The sequence below is a fragment of the Lissotriton helveticus genome, chromosome 11 (assembly GCF_964261635.1).
Source record: "Lissotriton helveticus chromosome 11, aLisHel1.1, whole genome shotgun sequence".
NCBI lineage: Eukaryota > Metazoa > Chordata > Amphibia > Caudata > Salamandridae > Lissotriton > Lissotriton helveticus.
The window spans coordinates 549,247,436-549,268,323 of NC_136072.1; the positions used below are offsets into that span (position 1 = coordinate 549,247,436).

The window sequence follows — 20,888 nt, forward strand, 5'->3', positions numbered from 1 at the left end:
AGATAAAATTGAGAGATGAGTTATGTTATTCTTAAACTTTTTATCTGTTCATCGTTGTTCAACAGTTAACGGAGAAACTGTGTGTGCCAGCACTTTTGTACATTTATGAAACACATCTCTCTTTAAATGTGTTCTGCTAGAAAGAGTGGGCATTTTAAAACTTGCATTTTGATGTCCCTTTTTGGGATTCTAATACTGAAAGGAAAATGCTCATGACAACGTTTTTTCAAACTTTTTACATTTCACAGTGCCAAAAAAGCCTTTGCTATCAGTATTGATTTAAATTTTTCAAATGTTTTTAATTTATATAAAGCATACACTTACAGTACATGTGACTCATATGTCCCTTTAATGTTCAAGAATGACCGGACCAAATATTTTGTTTTTTAGTGAACAACTAAACATGGGAAATTCATTTTACTTCTTGTGATGTGAATAGGATTAAAACCTTTCTAGTTTCTTCTTTTTTAATTCTCGCCTTGCGGCGCAGCGCATGTGCTGCTTCATCTTGGCGAGACCTATTGTCGTCACTTTGTGTTCGGAAGGAGGACAGGAGATGTGCATGCGCGTCTCTTTTGGGGACAGGAGATGTGCACGCGTGCCTGACCGGACAGCAGATTTGCGCGCACGTCTCTTTTGCTCGCGGTGTCTCTATGCAAATATAAAGCAAAACGCGAAGTCACTTCTGCGCGCCGCGTGTGCTTTCACTTTTGTTTTTAACAATGAGTGCACGCGTGCCTGCCTGGACAGCAGATGTGCACGCACGTCTCTTTTGCTCGCGGTGTCTCTATCCAAATATAAAGCAACACGCTAAGTCGCTTCTGCGCGTCGTGTGTGCTTTCACTATTGTTTTTAACAATGACTGTTGCCGCCACCACAACACTCGCAGGATTCTGCCCCTGAGCAATGGCGGCAGCACACAGGCGCAGGACGCGTGGACCCGAAAACAGCAGCGTTTCACCTGGGCCCAGACTGGTAGGATCTATTTATTTCACAGTACACTTCTCTATGCAATATAAAGCAACAACGGAAGCCGCTTCTGCACACCGTGCGTGCTTTCACATTTGTTTTCAACAAGTTGTGCCGATCTGCTTAATAGTGTGTTGTCTTTTCATGTAACATACCACAGTCTACTCTGCACAATGCCTTCCCCACTAACCCGGTACCCCTAAGTTAACGGTTGAGTGTAGCGTTTATAATATGCCATGTAATTCCATAGTGATACAAAATGCTGCAACAAACTGTGTGGCCTTTAATGTATATTCATAAACAATAACACTTACCAAAAAAATAAAACATTTAGCAAAGCTTATGTTCAGAGCCAGCTGCTCTTCTGTCACAGCTGACATGCTATGTGCGCTCGAACCATATCGCAACTTATAGGGAAGTGTTGCTTGTTTGAGGGCAGTTTGCAACCCTCCCTGCCCCAATACCCTCAGAGCCAGCCGGCCAAGAGAGAGGGAGGGAGGAGGGATGACTAGACAGAGTGGCAGGATGACATAGCCAGAGTGATGAATAACTGCACCGGGGTTGGCAACCCCTGGCAGCCAGAGATCAATCGTGAAGTTTAAACACACACGACGGTCGCATCCATTATTCATCCTCCCGGGGGGAGGGGCATTACTGAGGCAAACAGACAGTGGACAGGAATCAGTGAAAGATAAACAAAGGAGAACGAGGCAGAAAAAAACCTTGAAAAGGGAAAACTGCTAAAACGATAATATCGAGCTCCGTGTTTGCACACATGTCACCTCAGGCCCCGCCCCCACCCTTCACCACTGTGCGAAAGCGCCCCGTGGCATGTTTTAAGTTGGGGGGATTAACTCCCCTTGCATTCTGAGGGTCCCTGGGGTGCAACTAGTCCACCAGCTACCTCCATTAAGGGCCACAGATCTGCGTTGCAGAGGTGTAAAAAGGGGCGTGACCTCAGAACACCTCTCTGCAACACAGACCCTGGCACATACTGGAGGTTCCTGGTGGGCTAGTTGGTCCCCAGGGACCCCCAGTTTTCAAGGGGAATTCGTTCCCCATCTGCAAACGCGCCAGGGGGCGCGTTTGCAGAGTGTTGCAAGGAGGGGGCATGGCCTCCGGCGCAATGCCAGTCTTTTATTTTATTTATGTTTTAAGGAGGGGGGCTGTGTGGTCCCCCTTCTTTTTCTAATTTATTGGCCGTGGGGACCCCATTCCCCAGGGCCTGCCCCCTATTTATTTATTTTTTTATTTGGAAGGGGGCCGCATGGCCCCTCTTACCGAGGCCTTAATCGGCCCCGGGGACCCCATCCTCCGGGGCATTGCTTTAAAAAAAAAAATGTATTCTTTTGGAGGGGGCTGCGTTGCCCCCCTCCTCAGGCCACTCGTTGCCCCGGGACCCCATTCCCCAGGGCTGGCCTTCTCCGTTGGGGACCGTGGGGGGTCCCCAATCCCCCCACGGGCCCGCCGGCTGCCGTTTCCCTTGGGAGTCGGCATTGCTTTTCCACATAGGGAGCTGCTAAGATGCAACTCCCCGTGTGGAAAAGCAATCGTCTTTGGTTTTTGGAAAAGAGAGCAGGATTGCTTCTCTCTCTTCCAAAAGCCAAAGCAGTTTGCTATGGCAGGGCGGGACCGCGAGGCTCCAGCCCTGTCATAGCAAACTACAGTGTCCCGGGGGTGGGCACCCCGGGACACTGCAGGAGCCGGCCCTGGGGGGTGGCGGTCCCCAGGGCCATCAAGGGCTCCAGGAGGGGGGGCAGCGCACCCCCTCCCAACATTTTCAAAGACCCGGGGGGGGGAGGAGGGGTTCCCGGGGCTCCATAACGGACCCCCAAATTTAAAGAATTTTGTGCCCCGGGGAGGTCGAGGTCACGGGGCGAGTGGGGGGGGCTCAAGCCCCCAGCACACAGGTTTATTATTATTTTTTTTTAAAAAGCCCCGGGGGATGGCGGTCCCCGGGGCAGCGGAGGGCATGTGCCTCCGCTACACAATTATTGTGATGGGCCCCCCATCACAATTCAAAGATTGCCACTGGGATTTGGCCCACCCGGAGGCTAATTATTAACGAAGCGCGGAAGTACGTGCTTCATTTTTTTTTCCGCAGCCGGATGCACAGATCCTAAGCGCATCCTGCGATTTAAAAAAATAAATAATTGGGGGGGCATGTGGGACCCCCTGAGCAGGCCTAGGGGGTCAGGGTGTTCCTACCCTGCCCCCTTTTCGTGTTTTGCACGTTTTTTTCTGTTTTCTTGTGCCTCTGGAGGCACAAGATGGCTGCCAACACTTCCTGGTTTGGAGTGTTGACAGCCAATTAGCATGCAGTTCATGATCTGGAGGGTGCGCTGATCCTGCGCGGCCATAGATATAGAAACTTTTTACTTTTGATTTTCTCAGCAACTACTGAACGGATTTACACCATTTAACAGAAAGGGCTCTTTCTGAACCAAGGTCTACCTTTTTGCCAAATTTGGTGTTCTTCCGTTCAGCAGTTCGGGCTGTAGCCGTGTCTAAAGTTTCCTATGGGAAATTGCATGGGGAAAACACGTTTTGGGACCCACCTTTTTCTCGGCTCCTGCTTGTCGAATCACCCTGAAACTTTCAAGATAGGAGCAGACCGGAGCGGGCCATAAGTTTTTTAAACTTAACGAAGATTCGTCCATCGGCGCCAAAGTAATTGGGAATAGAATGTTGCGAATTTCCTATGGAAAATAGTTCCTAACTATATATATATATATGTTGCAGTTTTATATAGCGCAAATTAGACCCAAAGGTATTGGAGCGCTTTACATGAGCACCAATTACGTTACACAAGAACACATTCAAAGTACTATAGGGAGCCATTAACCGTTTGGTGGACAGGGTGTCTGACTGTACATTGACTGCACGCCTACCTCGCCAAACCCACACTTCCCTGGCCTCATTTAGAGATGGGGAATCCCTAGGATTCAGATGGCTGAGCCTCAGCTGGGTGCAACATCGGAATTCCTGTAAGGGAGAGAATGTGGCCTTATGGCTAGAGTGGATCAACCTTGACGCTGGGGGACCCAGGTCCCTGTTCGAGTTTCGGCAGGGACACTCAACAGCCTGTGATTCTGGGCAAATCACTTAATCTCTCCGTAGCTAACCAAAAACAAGCATTTTCAATACAAGATGTCTCGCATTTGTGAGAGTTTGAGCTATTGGCATTGTAAATGACAAGGCCTTATATTTATGTATTTTGAAAGCCTGCAAGAGCGTGTAAATATGCACTTTGTACTTATAGTCCTTGCTTATGAAATGCACGGCTGGCAGTAAAACAGGCACAGTTACTGACAGCCTTTCTTCTTGTAAGCAACTATTACTAGAAGTACAAATTGTGTGTTTATGCACTGATTGCAGGTTTTCAAAACACATAAATAAAAGGCATTGTCATTTACAATGCCAGTAGCTCAAACTCTCGCAAATGCGAGACCGATTGCATTGCAAATGCTTGTTTTTAAACAACCGAATGTTGACAGTGACACACTTGCAGATACATGCAAACAGTGTATTGTATAACACAACAGGTAAGTCTAAATGTATGTTATACTATGCTATCACACTTTCAACTATGATATTCATGTTTTACTCCCAGGTTTTCATGTGCCTGTATAGAACGAGCATGAACCAATGAGCCTAGGATGCTACAATACTTTCAGTTAGCAACCAACTTCTCATTCTTAGCCTGCTGTTGAAAGTCCAATATGAGCTCAGTGCATTTATATACATAACTAAACAAAATGGACTGCTATTTATAAGGAACTCTCTATGTAGTATCAAGAGCAAAGCTATGAATTTCTCAAGTTATTATAAAAAACAGAGTTCTTTCTGACCAGTGGCGTAGCGTGGAAGGGTGCACAGGGGCAGTTGTCGCAAGCGCAAAATTCTTAGGGGACCAAAATAAAAAAAATGCATTATTCCTTCTAACCCGTGGACTGTTGGCACTTCTTCAGCTAACGGTCCATGGGTTAGGGGTGGTGCAATGCTTACTTTTCAAATTTTGACACAGGCGCTGGCAACCCACGCTACGCTGCTGTTTCTGACTCTTGGGAATACATACCACAGCATCGCAAGCCTCAATGACTCTGGGTATTCCAAAGACCAGACCTATTAGTGGCTCTGGGTATTAGTAGCACAAAGCAGCAGTATTTATTTTAGCAACGAGAACAATAGTACATCATACTCTCACCCTACAGAAAATGTCCGTTTTATCTGAGCGTATGTAGAAAAAACAAACAGCATCTAAAACCTTTAATACACATTTTAAAGCAATATGCTGCCCTTAATTAACGGTCATCACGTAACGAGGATGGTCTGTTAAGATTCATATAGCGAGATTTATCTGATTAAATAATTATGGTGAGGATGTATGTGTACCACACAACATTCTGAGTCTAAATTCCGTGCTCAAGTAACTTGTGTGAATGCTGGCCAACAAAATCGAGGAGCATGCATCTAGGTCACAAGGCACGATCCCTGATTGCCTAAAAGAGGCGCAAGTAACACCTATTTTAATAAAACCAACAACAGACAGTACAGATCTTAACAACTTCCGACCTATCTCCAGTATCCCTACACTAGCCAAACTCCTTGAAAAATGCGTCCAGTCTCAACTTTGTGCGCATATCGAAAATTTCAATCTTCTGGACCAACACCAATCTGGTTTTAGGAATGTGAGTAATAAAGGGGTGGGCCCTTATACACTCGGAAACCTGGGTCCATGGAACAGTACAATAACGATGGGGTCCGAGTTCTGGTATCTCTGTTACCAAGACTCACTTAAATTTGTTTTAAAACAGACATACACCACAAACTCTTAAGTAATTGCGTTTAAATTTTTGAGAAAAAATGGTGATATTTGAAACCTTCAGTAGCATTTATTTTGGCACGGTTGTTCTTTCATTATTTTGCAATAATTTCAATCATGTGCAATAGAGTTTTTCAATGTAATTGTATAATCATTACATACATGGTGCTCTCTGTGAGGAGGGGAAAGGGTGTGTGGAGATTGTGAGGGACAGGGTAAAGGTGCTGTGACTTTTTAGAACATCGCGTTAACAATAGAAACGCCTTTACAGTCAAATAAATGAAAAAAGTTCCCAAGTTGCATCACACATAGGCCTAAATCAATTCCTCATTTTAATCCTATGGTGTGTTAGATTGGCGTAGTTCTACGTTTCGACCCCCGTGTACGCTAAAGGGTTATTCGCGCCTCATGTTGGGGTCTTCTTCAGGAAGGTGAAATAGAGAGCCTGAAAAATAATGATAATGCCGGGGCTGAAGTTAAATTACAGTGGTGATGGGTCTTAGAAATTATCAAGAGAAGACGAGTTGTACATACATTAAAAGACGGTTAGCATCTATTCCGTCTGGTCGTGGGCCTTTATGTGCTCCTATGATTCCTGTAATACATGATATGAAAGAAATTCTCAGTGGGCTGAGTCAGACTAATGCCCGCATTAGGTCGGGGAAAGGGAAAGGGACTTACTTAGACGGTGTTCCTTGGAGAGGTATACACATCGCCTTGTCAGTTGAAAACAATAGGATCGCTCAGAGTGCAGGAACGTCTTTCTGAAATGTCAAACAGAAAACGCCATTAGATGCTGTGCTGGCGTTCAGAATTGAAAGTTAAAAAACACCACCGTGTTGGGGTGATCAATAAGGCATAGATTCATGGAAACATGCACGCGGGGATCCGAGTGATACGGGCGCCGCAGGGTGTCAAGCTCCATTGATGTTTACAAGCATGTTCAGCATAGTGAACCCACCCCTACCTTCGCGGTTTCGTTTTCCTGGGGAGAAGGGGCCGCTGCCGTCAGTCCTTCAGGCTGCCGCGCTGCATCTGCAGAAGCTCGCGGTGCAGCCGCTCAATGCTAGTATGGAAAGGGGCTCGTCAGCGGCTGGCCAATCAACGTGGAGTAATCAAAAGGGCCGGAATGACGGGTCGGGGAGTGCGTGTAAAGTGCATAGATGGTGGAGCTCGGGTCTATGACTTAGGGAGCATGTACCAAGTACATCAGATTTGATTAGAACAAAGGAATAGGACACCGTAAAATGTCGTAATTCAAAAGCGCATATATAAATGTGTAATGTCCACTTCATGCGAAAGTACCTAAAAAATGTTGGAACAAATGAATGTGAAATTAGGGATATTATGAAGTGTCATTATTCTTGTATACATGTGTAATGCCCACTTCATGATAGATACACTCATTTCATAGTACCTTGAATGATTGTTGGAACAGAAAGATGTAAGATACTGTGAAGTGTCATAATTCAAAGATACACGTATACATATGCATTTCCCACTTCATGGGATGGTGATACTCATTGTACGAAGAGCAGTTCAAAGGGAATAACATAAGATGTGTTAATGTTCAACAGTCCACAATGTGCACAGATTATTCAGGATTAAGGCCGGCCATTTGTGCATAGTTGGCATCTAGTTCATTCAGCCCTCCAGATATGGTCTTAAATTTATGCATCCATTTGCATTCCCTGATATCAAGAATGGAGTTCAAATTACCCCCACGTGGGCCCAGGGAGATCTTTTCAAGTACTACCCATCTGATGGATTCCGGGGCATGGTTTTTGTCTTTGAAATGGTCAACTAATGGAGCACCTACTGTAGAGCAACGGATCCTGCTGCAGTGCTGGAATATACGAATTTTCACTTTTTGTTGTGTTTGTCCAACGTACATCAGGTCGCATGGACAAAGGATTGCGTAAATCACACCACTTGTGTTGCAATTTGTAAAAGACTTCAGATCTATCGTGAGATTATTGTAAGCTATTTTTTTGGTTTCCCAACACATGGGGCATGCTTTACAAGCAGTACATCTGTAGTGTCCTACTATCTCTGGTAGTTTCCATAGACTTTGAATTGTAGGTGCCTGTGGAGTATCTAGTAATGCTCGTACCACATGGTCCCTTACACTTTTCGCCTTTCTGTAGGCGTGCATCGGAGGTTCAGGGCTTTCCAGGGTATCAGCAACCAGATCCCAATGTTTATTGACAATTTTGCGTATGTCATTGCTTTTTGTGCAGAATGTTGTTACACAAATCATGCGTTCGAAAGATGAACTCCGTGTCTTAGGTGTAAGTAGAGTGGATCTGTCTTGGAACCATGCTCTCTTCCGGGATCTGTTAACAAGACGCTTGGGATAGCCTCTGTCTATGAGGCGATTGATAAGGTCTTCAGATTCTTTAAAGAAGTCTTCTTTGAGAGTGCAGTTTCTCCGGAGGCGGAGAAATTGTCCGAAGGGTAAATTATCCCTTAGTCCTCTTGTGTTGTGACTTGAGTATCGCAGGAGGGAGTTTCTTTCAGATGGTTTCCTGAAGAGGGTGGTGTATAGTTTTCCTTCCATCTCCTTAATGCTGACGTCCAGGAAGTCGATTGATTCTTTGTCCGAGTGCATCGTGAATTTGATATCGTCTGATTGGTTATTCAACCATTCCAAAAAGGCATGAAGGTCGTCCACTTCTCCTGTCCATATCATAAGGACATCGTCTATATACCGATGCCATGTTGTAATCATGTCTCTGTAGGGGTTATTTGGAGATAGAATGCAGTGCTGTTCGTATTCAGACATGTAAAGAATGGCCAGGTCTGGAGCGAAGGCAGCGCCCATCGCTACTCCTTTGCTTTGGATGAAGAATTTATCTTGAAAAATGAAAAAGTTTTTGGTCATTGCAATTTCTAACAAAGCAACGATGAAGTCAGTTGGGACCCCTGCCGGTTGTTCCCGTCTGTTGAGTACTCTTCTCATACACTCTAGGGCTGGTCGTTGGGGAATGCTGGTGTATAAGGAAACAATATCCATTGTTACCAGGATCTGGTTGTTTTTGTCGAATGGTTTAGAGTCGATGAGATTGATGATTTGCATTGTATCCCTAATGTATGTTGGTGTGGCTTCCGCTAGGGGTTTCAGGAATACATCGATATATTTACAGAGTGGTTCTAGGAGTGAACCACATCCTGATATGATCGGGCGTCCTGGTGGTTTATCTGGATTCTTGTGTACTTTGGGTAGTACATATATTGTAGGTGTTCTCGGTTGTTCCACATTCAGGTATTGGAATTCCTTCTTAGTCAGGAATCCCATTTCCAGCGCTTTGTTGGTGGTGGCCATGATGTCTGTTCGTGTTTCCTTAGTGGGGTCTCGTGCTGTGGGTTTATAGCTGACGCCATCCATTAGTTGGGAGTGGATTTCTGTCTTATAATCCTCTGTATCCAGCATGACTATAGATTCCCCCTTTATCAGCTGGCTTGATCACAACTGACTTGTTATTCCTTAGAGATTCCAACGCTGTTCTTTCTCCTATGCTGATATTCTGTTTCACATAGTGTTTTTTATCAATGGCTTTAAGGACATCCCTCATAACGACACTTTCATACATCAGTATCTTGTGAGAGACCAATGCCATGGTGGGCATGAAGGTGGAGGGCGGACGTAAGTTGGTGAAGGCCGTCATGGCAGTCGATGGTTTGTTCAAAAAGAAGTTCTTCAGCATCAATTTTCTAAAAAACCTGGTAAGTTCAGTTTGAATATTAAATCTGTTAGGATGTGAGGTAGGTACAAATGAAAGGCCTTTGTTGAGTATGCTTGTTTCTTCCGGGGTCAATGTATGTTTGGACAAATTAATTATAGGACTAGAGCTGGAATGTGTCCTTATGGCTGCACCGGTTACCACCTGTAGGTCTTCCTCCTGGTGCTCCTCTCCCCGTGGTCTTCTGGTTGGAAACGGACCTGCTTGGTAGTTTGACCTTGTTGTCTCCCGCTGTCCCAGTTCTGTTGGTTCTGACCTCGATTCGGGCGGTTGTTCCAAGATCCTCCTCTGCCTCTCCCTCTCGGTGGTCTCCACTGGGTGTCCCCTAAAAAAGGCTACTGGGGTTCGTTCGTGTATTGGTGTGGTGATTGGTACCATTGTTCCTGTTGTTGATAGTTGCCACTGGATGTGGCCTGGTCGTTTTCACTCTCTCCACTGTATGAGGAATCCGAGAAGTTGGTATACCTTTGTGTGCCTCTGTACCCTCCTCTTCCTCTGTTGAAAAAACGACCTTGGTTATCTTGCCTGTAGTAATCTGGCTGTAGATAGGGATAGGTCTTTTTTCGGTCGTAGTATTGGATGTCCTTAGCTAATTTGTCCAATTTCTTAGTTTGTGTTTCCACGTCGAAGTCTTTTAAAGTTTTCTTCAATCTGTCCAAAGTGTCTTTGGCGTCTGCAAAGGCAGAATGGCTGGCAATTTCTGTTTTGAGATCTTCAATTTCTTTCGTGATCTGTTCTACCTGATCCCTAGCTGTCTCCACACCCAGCACCATCCAGTGCCGGGAACAGTTGTTGGCCACGAAGCTGAAGCCTTCTTTGAATTTTGGATTGTCAACGAATATGGCGGGTTCGTTACGGACTTGGAGTCCAGTAGGGATAATATTCGATCTTAAATACCCTGTTAGTAGGTGTCCATGAAGTTTGGTTCTAACCAGTTTCTTTTCTAGGCGTTCAAGTCTGTTTATTTTCTCATTTAGAGAGTGATCTACACTAGCGCTATTGGTGGTAAGAAAAGCAGTCCCCGTCTCACCCCCAATCAAATTCTTTATATAATCCTCCGTATAGGAGAGGGTCTCCAATTCCATGTCGATGTGTCCCTCTCTATACACACATTGGGTCAATCAAAAAACCTTTCTATAATTGTTTATGAATAGAAACCCTCGCAAGAAACCTCTTGCTCTGAGAGTGTGAGTAATAAAGGGGTGGGCCCTTATACACTCGGAAACCTGGGTCCATGGAACAGTACAATAACTATTGGGTCCGAGTTCTGGTATCTCTGTTACCAAGACTCACTTAAATTTGTTTTAAAACAGACATACACCACAAACTCTTAAGTAATTGCGTTTAAATTTTTGAGAAAAAATTGTGATATTTGAAACCTTCAGTAGCATTTATTTTTGCAAGGTTGTTCTTTCATTATTTTGCAATAATTTCAATCATGTGCAATAGAGTTTTTCAATGTTTTTAGGAATGGGCATAGCACAGAATCGGCTCTCACGCATGTGATGGATGACATCTTAAAGATGCTTGATCGAAGTGAATTCTGCCTCCTTATCCTACTCGACCTCTCCTCCGCCTTTGACACTGTCAATCATGACAACCTTTTATTCCTCTTGAACAAAGGATAGGCCTCTCCGGTCAGGTGCTTCTGTGGTTTTCATCCTTCCTGCAGCACAGGTCACAAAGAGTTAAAGCTAACCACTTCCTCTCCCTGCCATCCCAGTCAACATGGGGGTTCCACAAGGCTCCTCCCTTTCTCCCATTCTTTTCAATTTGTTCCTTGAACCCTTAACACATGTATGCAGACAACACCCAACTCTATCTGAAAATCTCCTCACCAGATGACTTCACTTCACTCAGTTCCACCCTACTGACTACCCAAAACTGGTTAACGGAGAACCACCTCCTGTTAAATACATCCAAAACTGAATTCCTCCTCATTACTCCCCTAAAACATACTCCTAAAATAGACCTCTGGATGAACAAACTCACCGCTTTCAACTGCTCCCCCGCATTATTGATTCAGCTAAATCTCTAGGAATAAACTTGGACAAGCATCTGAATATGAAGACCCATATTAGCAACCTGTGCAAGAGTGCTAACCACGTGTTGAGAACACTCAGGAATCTCAAACCCTTCCTACCTCAATCTGACTTCAAGCAAGTGATCCAAGCGCTTGTTCTGCCGAAGCTGGATTATGGCAGTGCTACGTTATGTGGCCTCCCCAAATACACGCTGGCCCCTTTAAAGGCTTCACTGAATGCGGCGGCCAGATTGATCACGAACACCAAGCGAAATGCCCACATCTCCCCGGTCTTAAAATCTCTAAAGTGGCTGCCCTTTGAAGCTAGAATTCAACTGAAGATTGCCTGCCTATCCCACAAAGCCCTTCACTTCAAAACCTCCAACTACCTGGTGCAACAACTAGTACTATCAGGAGGGGGTAGACCGTCAAGGAGTGCTAACTCCCTCCTCTTGAAACCTCAGATTCTTTTGCAAAAAGAGAACATGCCAACGAGCCTTCTCTGGCGTTGCACCAAAAATTTGGAACACTCTTCCACCGGAAATTCGTAGAATCTTCTCCAATGATGCTTTCAAAGTGGAAGCAAAAAGATTCCTCATGAATAAGTTCTTACCTTAACACAATGGACCCTAATCGCTCTGTAATTACTACAGCATTGGTTAATAATTCTGTTTGTTATAACTGTATTCCCCTCCCCTTACATCTTTATGTATCATCACTCCCTGATGTCATCTTATCACTGACGAGCCCACTCTGCGTTAACCCTGAATTAGATAGGATCTGTTATGTTTGCACCATATGATTCTATGCATATTGTTTCACTATTTTTGTCTGACTGTGATCTTACCTTCCTCTCCCTCTAACTGTAAAGCGCTCTGATATTCTTTCGGAATCAAGGTTGCGCTATATAAAACTTTATAAATAAATTATAAATAAATAAACACCAATGATCATGTGTAGCTATCTCCATTATCCTAGTTTCTTGGATTTAACTGTGACATTGTACGCTTTACCACCCTGTTACCTTTCTAATGTCGCTGCTGTACTATATGCTTAAATACAAAATAAAGTAATGCCCTAAGGGTCATTTTCCTTGGCATAGTGGTATTTTTTCTTCTTGGAACAAACCACTGTCATAGCAATTTTCCTTACGGCGTTTTTGAACGATCCCACATTTTTTTCTGATGGTCATCTTGTGATTGAATTTGTGATAAACATTTCAAAAGCGTTGGTTCTGGTTTTTTTTAGCCTGAACGAGTTTGACAGAAAAATAAGCGTATGTCTGTAGTGCATCCATGGTTCTGTCTGGGCACAAGGGACTTATACATATCTTTTAACTACAAAGGGCTACAACATCAGGGCAGAGTTACATATTTGGAAGCACTTGATTAATTCACAAGGTCCCTATCAAACCATCTTTTTGGGGGAAATCTCATTTATTGCTGTTAGTAGTAGGCTTACAAAAGCCAGTAGTGCAAAAGAAAATATAAAAGTCATGGCAGTTACAAGACCCTGTCTAAACTCACAAACTCCAATGTGACCTCCCAACCTCCAACCAACCAGTATTTAGTTTATGTGAAGTTTCCACTTGGGGAACAGGTACAAGATGAACAAACTTCCCTAACTATTAAAGCTTTAGTGTTAGCTCACAGTGCTTTTCATGGAACATGACCACAATATCTCAGTGCTTGGATACGGCAATACAGTCTTTCCCAGGTCTTATGCTGCGCAAATGAGCGGTTGATGTAGGGTACTCGTTTTAAATGGATGAGACGAGGAGGGTCTTCCTTTTTGGCCCGTGCTGCTTTGATTTGGAATCAAATGCCACTTCAACTTAGGAATATTCATGATGAGGCATGCCTTCGTAAAATGTTAAAAACGCACTTGTTTAGCTTGTAACGATTGTGTCCCTGATTTGTATCTGCCGATAGCTCTCTGAGTAGCCGTGCGCTCTATAAATCCAAAAATTCAGTCATTCATTCAACTATTCTTCCAGTAACCCCGTATATTTCCCCCCTACTTTGATCATCACCTACCCTTGTAGGGTTGACTTTCCATATCTATGCACCGGTCCACACCCCTTCTCCATGTGTGAATATACGAGCATGTATTGCTTTCTCAGTCTTGTTGTTTCGCTTCGTTGCACCATGATTACTAAGGAGTGAAACCCATTTACATTTCGGGAGATCAGACTCTACTTGAAGCCCAGTAATGCTTCTCAAGCACATATGAATTTCTGGGAGTCCCATTCAGTACAGTCCAGGCCAGCGGTAGTATATTCTGTGGAGGACTTTCATTCATATACGTCTGGAACCCCTATCAGACCATTTAAGCTCAAAAGCACAAATAAGACCTCTTCGGTGGTGCTTCTGTGTTTGATCACCATCCTGAAGGAATTTTGCTTGAGAACGTGTCCACTGTAAATGATAAGACATTTTACGGACATAAATGGGCACACGTGTATCAAATTGCCCGACTAGCACTAATTTGTACAATTGGCACACTCAAAATCCTGTTATGGAGGGTTTGCTCATACACTTAAAATATAGACTCTGTTTTTTTCAGTAATACTAGGAATGTAATATGTTGTGGTCACTGGCCAGCAACCCCATCATGAAAATGGTCCCAGCACCACAGGATTGCGGAGAGCTCCCAATTCCATTTTAGGTAAAGGAGTACATTTTTTGTTAGCCCATGAAGCAATTAATGTGCCTCAGTTCATTTGCTTCACATTGTTGGAGCTTTGAAAAGTGTTTGTATAGTATTTTTTCTGTGAGATTTAAACATGAATTTGGCAGAACATGTAGCCCTGCTGCTGTAGCAACTTTGTTTTCTCTGTAAGCGAACATGTTGTGGTCACGCGACTGTGTGTAAGAGGTCGGTGACGAAAAGTAGCACAAAGTGTGCAGCTGCGCTTCTGAGTGTGCAGTGCGGGGTGTTGCTGAGCAGTCACCAGAACAGAGATCAACTATGTGGAAATTGCTACACTGAGCCATTCCCTTCAGAACTGTGCCACCCTACGGTTTCCAGAAGGAAAAGAATTATTTACAGATTACTAGGACAGAGTTAATTGTACTGGACTCATTGGTTTAATTCAAAACCAAATTAGTAAAAAATTAACAGATTTTCGTAAAAAAGCAAAAGTGGAACACCCCCAGGTGAACGTATTGGTAAATGTTTGTTTGCCTCCAACAATAACAAGCACTTCTGATTTAACCACTTTGCACAATTGCATTTTGTAGGTCTGCGTTACCCAAGACCTTTTGTCTGTCATCAAATTATATACATAACATACTTACTTATAGGAGCTTTCAGCCAGTCCTCTTCAACCACTGGTCTGTTGCTGTGTCATTCACACTTTTCCTCCGCCCACTACAGCTTACAGCATGAGACAATGGGTCAACCAACTTCAGTCATGGCCTAACTTCATTCTGAGTGATGCTATTCTGCTCTTTAACCAGGAGCACATTCGCATAAAAAAGTTGTTCCCTTCAGTGCCGGGTTTGTTTTTCGAGACCCAAAAAAATGTTACGTTTTTTTCCTTTTTTTTATTTATAATAGTGAGGTCCATAACAATGTTTGAAAAAACACATAGAAAAGGAATATAAGCATTGATAAAGCCAAAAAGCAAGCAGCCAACACCAGACCTATTCTTTGCCAGTGCTTGTTCTTCTTTGTTGCCCTGCTTACAAAACCCTGTGGCGGCATTATGACACGTGCAGATGGGGTCATGCACTTATTTTCAATTAAATTCAGCTGCCTATAGAGCATTATACCAATTCGGTTATTCTCAAGTTAGTGCAAGAGCTGAAGAAAGCATGGGTCAGAGACACTAAGTGGTGACTGCAGCTTCATATTCTGAACTATGCTGTATACAACTAATACACTAACTTGTTGACTTATTGATTAAAAGTGTGTGCAGCAGATAGTGTAGTTTTATTAGGACCATGATATGGCCCAAGCACTCCTCTACCACTGCTTTCAGTGCCACTGTTTGTTGCTTCTGATTTGTGCCAAGGGTACAGGCCGACCAGTGTACAGAGTTGAAGGCTACCAGTAATGCCCAATTTTACACAGAGAATTCATGTACATGGTTGGAATAAGGCCAACACTCATGAGAAAAATAGAGAAATAGCAGGAAAAGATAAGAGAGATAGAGAGAAAGAAACCTACATTTCCCACACTACAGAACGCTCAGCTAGAGAAAAAGGAGACTCTTGCACACTTAATAGAAAATGTGAGGTATTTGAATTGCGTAACGTATTTGACTAAAGCATAAATTGAGCGAGACAAGGAAGAGCACATGCTAGATGGTTAATTAACCCAAACAAGAGCGGGCACCCCATTCTAGGTATCTGAATGACACAAGGGGATATGGTCCACTCACAGAGGAGTCACCTACCCAGCCGGACTTTGGGCAGACTCTCCTTCGTCTCTCCATCTAGACTATCTCTATCCTTTCTCCCTCCTACACCTTTACCCCACCCCCTTTCCCTTCTAAACTCCGTTTATTTCATCTTCCGACGCTCTTGAAATGTTTTGATGTAATTTTGTGGAACCTTATGTAAAGGGCTCTGATACCTCTGGGTCTAGCCAGCGCTATATACAACTCAAATAAATAAAAAATAAAAAAATATATAGAGAGGAACTCAGCCTTGGGCCTTGTTCCCCTATATGCTCCTGGAACTCCTAGTTGACTTGTAATATCCTTATAATGTACAGTAGTGGGTACTTTCTCCTACATTACAGAAGCAACAACCGTCCCCCTCTAGATCCACTTTGAGTTCTTCATGGCAAATTTCATACAGATCGGAAAGTGACATTTCCCATTTGATCACCTGGGGCCATAATAAGTAAAGTGACCCTGGGGCACAATAGGCGTTTCTGCCCGCTGTGCGTTCCCCCAGAGCACTTTGGTATTACAGAACGGGCCGAAGACCCTTGTACGGCCCGTCTGTAATACCAATAGCGCTGGCACACATAAAGCACCAGTGCTATCTTCAAGGGGGCGTTCCCTCATTTGCATGGGGGCATGCACCATGCAAATGAGGGAATCCCTTTGCCTCTGCGACCACGCCGTATTACCAATGTGGGCGCAGAGACAAAGAAGCTCTCAGGGGGCACACTGCGAGTGAGCCACCTAAAAGGTGGTGCACTGTCAGTGCCCCTCCTGAGAGCAGCCCTCTTAAGGGGATAAAGGCGTTCCCCTGAACCCCCCCAGACATCCCCTTGCAGGCAGTTGCCGCCTGCACAGTGAAACACAGAGCGGCTGTAAAGCAGCTGCCGCGTATTTCATGTGAATGCGTTGCCCCCAGAGCAGCACGAGTTAGCGGCTGCCCTTGGGCAGCGCATTCCCCATAGTGCGGCGCACTTTCCTTCATTGCGCCGGGCGCACCTTTTTAAAGGTGCACCCGGCGCAATGAAGGAAAGTGAACCGCATGTGTAACGCGGCCCCTGGAGGATGATTTCCTCCTTGAGACCGAAAAATCATCTGAATGGAATTAACCAAACTTGGTATGTAAACAGAACTTTACAGAAGGAATTGCCTTTACCTGGTTTGGTGTGAATCTGTCCAATAGTTTTCGATTAATTAGATTTTAAAATGTGTTAATTCTGGGCATAACAAATTTAAATTTTAGAGATATCTGGACAAGATTCACAAATACACAGAAACTGGCGAATCCAGTTAAAAAATATATAAGGACGCCATTGGATGAGGGAGTTCTAGATCCCACTGTGTATTGCATATTTGCAAATCATGCTGCAGATCTGATTGGCTTCAGCCTTAGAAAACTTTCAGTTGCAAGTGCCATTACTCAATATGGTGCACTGAGCACTGTGCTGGAAATTGTTTTGAAAAAAGGGCTAAAGGGGGCATGGTGAGCATACTCTGACAATAGGCCCATGTGGACGAGCACCAAAGGGACACCTGGCAATAACATAATTATCAAATTATTGATTATCACTGGATTCTGAAGTCCTGGACCCACCCTAAATCCACATACTCTCCTGGGCCTTAGGAATCACAAATACGGGGTAGATCTGCGAATCCTGTGAAAAAAATAATCAGTGCACTACTGCTGTGCTTACTGCATGAAGTGTGGTCAGAGCAGGGCCTAGCTTTAGTCTAGACCTGCGTCCAACGCCTCGTGCGCATGGCTGAAGGCATTTTGCAGAGCTGGGGTTGGGCAATAACAAAATACCTAACAATCCACAAACAAAAATGTGCATTAGTACCAACAACAGTTTAGCCTAGAAAGTAGATGTGTCATAACACATCTACCTTACAAAAAACAAAGGGATGAAAATGCAAAGCAACTACGAAAACAACCAAATGTAAGTCAGACATTTAAAATACCAGAAAACACAAAGTCAACAATAATTCCCCAACACACCACTTTTCAGCCAACCATGGGAACCTCTCTTTCTTACAGCCATCAGAGACATACTACAATATAACACCACTCACTCCCTTCCAGCCAACCCCGGGACATATATCCCTTCCCTGCAGGTCAAGTTATAAATGTATAGATATAGATATATATAGATGGTAAACCAATGTTCATGGCCTCAACCATGACAAAACATGTGAAATGCAATTACAAATGTAAATCATCTTGCAGATGAGATTACATATCATGTTGCCCATACCACTTTGACAGAGATGACTATCAATGTAGTATCATTAATTGGTTTTATTATATGTTGGTTAATTATATTAAATTTTTAGGTATGGCTATTTATTGGTATATATAAAGGCCATAAGCATTCCATTGGGTGTGCAAGTTATGAATTGTACTCCTAACCATAACTTGAGAATTTTAGTGGTTTTTGTTATATGAGAATTTCAGTGGTTTTTACGGTTTTAATTTGTAACCATAACTGCACTTTTGCTGCGGTTTTAAGGTGAATATCGGAGGTTTTTTTATTCATACATTGAGGTGTTATAAACAAAGCTTACCATAACTTCACCTTGTGCCTTATTTTGGGAGTGAATTGTTGGATTTTTTGCTCACAATAGCACATCCAAGAGTTACATTCACTCAACTCTCCGCAGGCGACAAACTTCTGCTACACATGCCTTCAGCTGTGGTCAGCAGGGCTGGGATGATAGCCTGGCTTCTGGTCATGCCATGTGCACAACCCTTTTCAGGTGGCCAACCTCTGCTACAAACGTCTCATGGGCCATTTGCAGTGGATCGTGGCGTTGTTCCCCGCAAGGCTTAGCTTCCAGCCAGGCCGTTCACCTAACCTTCTGCAAGCAGCCAGCAGCTGCAAACCAAAAGGGGTTGGCCAGTGTTTGGACATACCCAGCAGTTTTTCCTAGAAGACCATCCTTCAGACCTGGCACCCAGCCCTCAATGGGAGGTCATTCCCAGTCGCACACGTCCATCGGACGTTAGCAGCAGGGATTGGTCCTCCAGCCAGCACTGAGCCCACCCCTCCTTCAGGTATGGTGCTGCCTATTGGTGTACATGATGGTTCCTTCCAATAGTATTTCAATGACAATGAGCCCTACTACCTCTTTAGAGTAAAATGTGTTACATTTTAGATTTCAACAGGGAAAATCACGATTGGTGGTAGCCCAAGACTTTCACCCACCTTACACCATCTGCCCCCATTTCATGGCAGAAAGAACCTGTGTTGTATTTAATCTTGAAAAGATGAACTTTGGCTCATGCTGGAAAAAATGTTTGGATGAATATTCAACAGGAAAGAGTTATCAAAGGGAACTTACGGATCTCGATGCAATGGGCATTCCGGTCTCGTCTACTGGCCCAATCCCATCGTACTTTATCCAACGTTTCTCTGCCTTCCGGTCACTGCCCTGAGTCCACCCCAGTATCCACTGCTCCTCTCTGGGGCTCGCAGGGGAGTCTCGGCCACTGTCTGTATCCTCAGGAGTACTTCCAGGTCGGGGCTGGGCAGCAACAGGAGGCAAATGCCTAGGAAATGTGCCAGCCTGGAGCCACTGTGCAGACGTGGATGCTTTGTCCTGGTCACACACTATAGAAAGAGGGAGACATGTAGACCAATACAGTGAGAGTGGGAGGAGATGTGGAAAAGATACAGAAGAGAGAAAGTGGTCAGTAAATTAAAAGAGGGCTATACAATAGACATACAACGAGGAAGGGGGGAAATAAGGTAGAGATAGGGAGCAGTAAAGCAAGAACCACATAGAGAAGGGAGACTGGAATGACAAATGGAAAGACCAGGGAGAGTGTGAAAAAGAAATAGAGAGGCTGTAAGAAATAAATGTAACACAGTCACAGAGTAGAACACGATGTACAGACAGATACATAGCACAGATTCACTGAACCGCAAACACCCAACTACTACACATGCTCAAAAGTCAAATTGCCCGAACTGTAACGCAACACGACTCCCTAAGCGATATAAGACCAGACTTATGATAGAATGCACTCTACAGAAAATACATTAACATAACATAACACAACATGACATAACTTCTTGCTTGGGATGCAACTTTGATAACTCTGTCACATTCAGAACATCACAATATAATATTGAAGTAGACAGAAACGTCTGCCTTTTACCTCCAGTTCACCACTTCCACTCCGGAAAGCTAAAAAGTACATATACTGTAATCATGGAAATCAATGTTACCAACAATAAGGCCAATTTTAGATGAAGAATGTATTGAATGGGAAGTCTTGTGTACCCTTTCATGGCTAATGGACATTACATTGTTCCCCACTTTTTCATTTTTTTTATTTCCACTCTCAACCCAGTGAAATAAATGTTTTGCGTCATTTTTATTCGCAAATCTGATTAACATGGCTACCTTAAGCAGCTAATTTAAACAAGCATTTGCAATGCAATAGGTCTCGCATTAGGAAAGTTTGAGCTATTGGTACTGTAAATGACATTTTTTTAATTTATGTGTTGGTTTTGAAAATAGCGAAATTAATAGCTTTGTCAGTTACAATGCCAATAGTTTTAACTTTCGCAAATGTGACACCTATAGCATTTGTAATGCAAGCTGTGTTGTATTTACGTGACATAGATGTATTGATATTACAAATAACAATGGCTTTTAAATTTTTTAATAATTAATACTTAAATAAAAGTTATTGTAATTTATAATGGCAATAGCTTAAACGTTTGTAAATAACTTTTGTGAAGATTATGTTCAGTGTATTTTATTGTGACGAAAATCCAAGAACATTGCATTTGCACCTACACGCACACATAGAGAGCCACACACACACAGAGCCACACACACACACACATATAGATGTGGTGGTGGTGGATATGGTGGATGTGGTGGTGGATGTGGTGGTGATGGTGGATGTGGTGGAAGTAG

General features: G+C 43.6%; 1 protein-coding gene across 5 annotated transcripts in view; it reads right to left on the reverse strand.

The window, feature by feature from the left end:
* SORBS3 (sorbin and SH3 domain containing 3) overlaps window positions 1–20,888 on the reverse strand; it is a 349,900-nt gene that overhangs the window by 165,309 nt on the left and 163,703 nt on the right. For all 5 annotated transcript variants that reach the window (XM_078666295.1, XM_078666296.1, XM_078666292.1 and 2 more), the window contains exon 4: window positions 19,299–19,567. In XM_078666295.1, coding sequence (XP_078522421.1) covers window positions 19,299–19,567 — 269 coding nt within the window. The remainder of the gene's footprint in view (window positions 1–19,298; window positions 19,568–20,888) is intronic.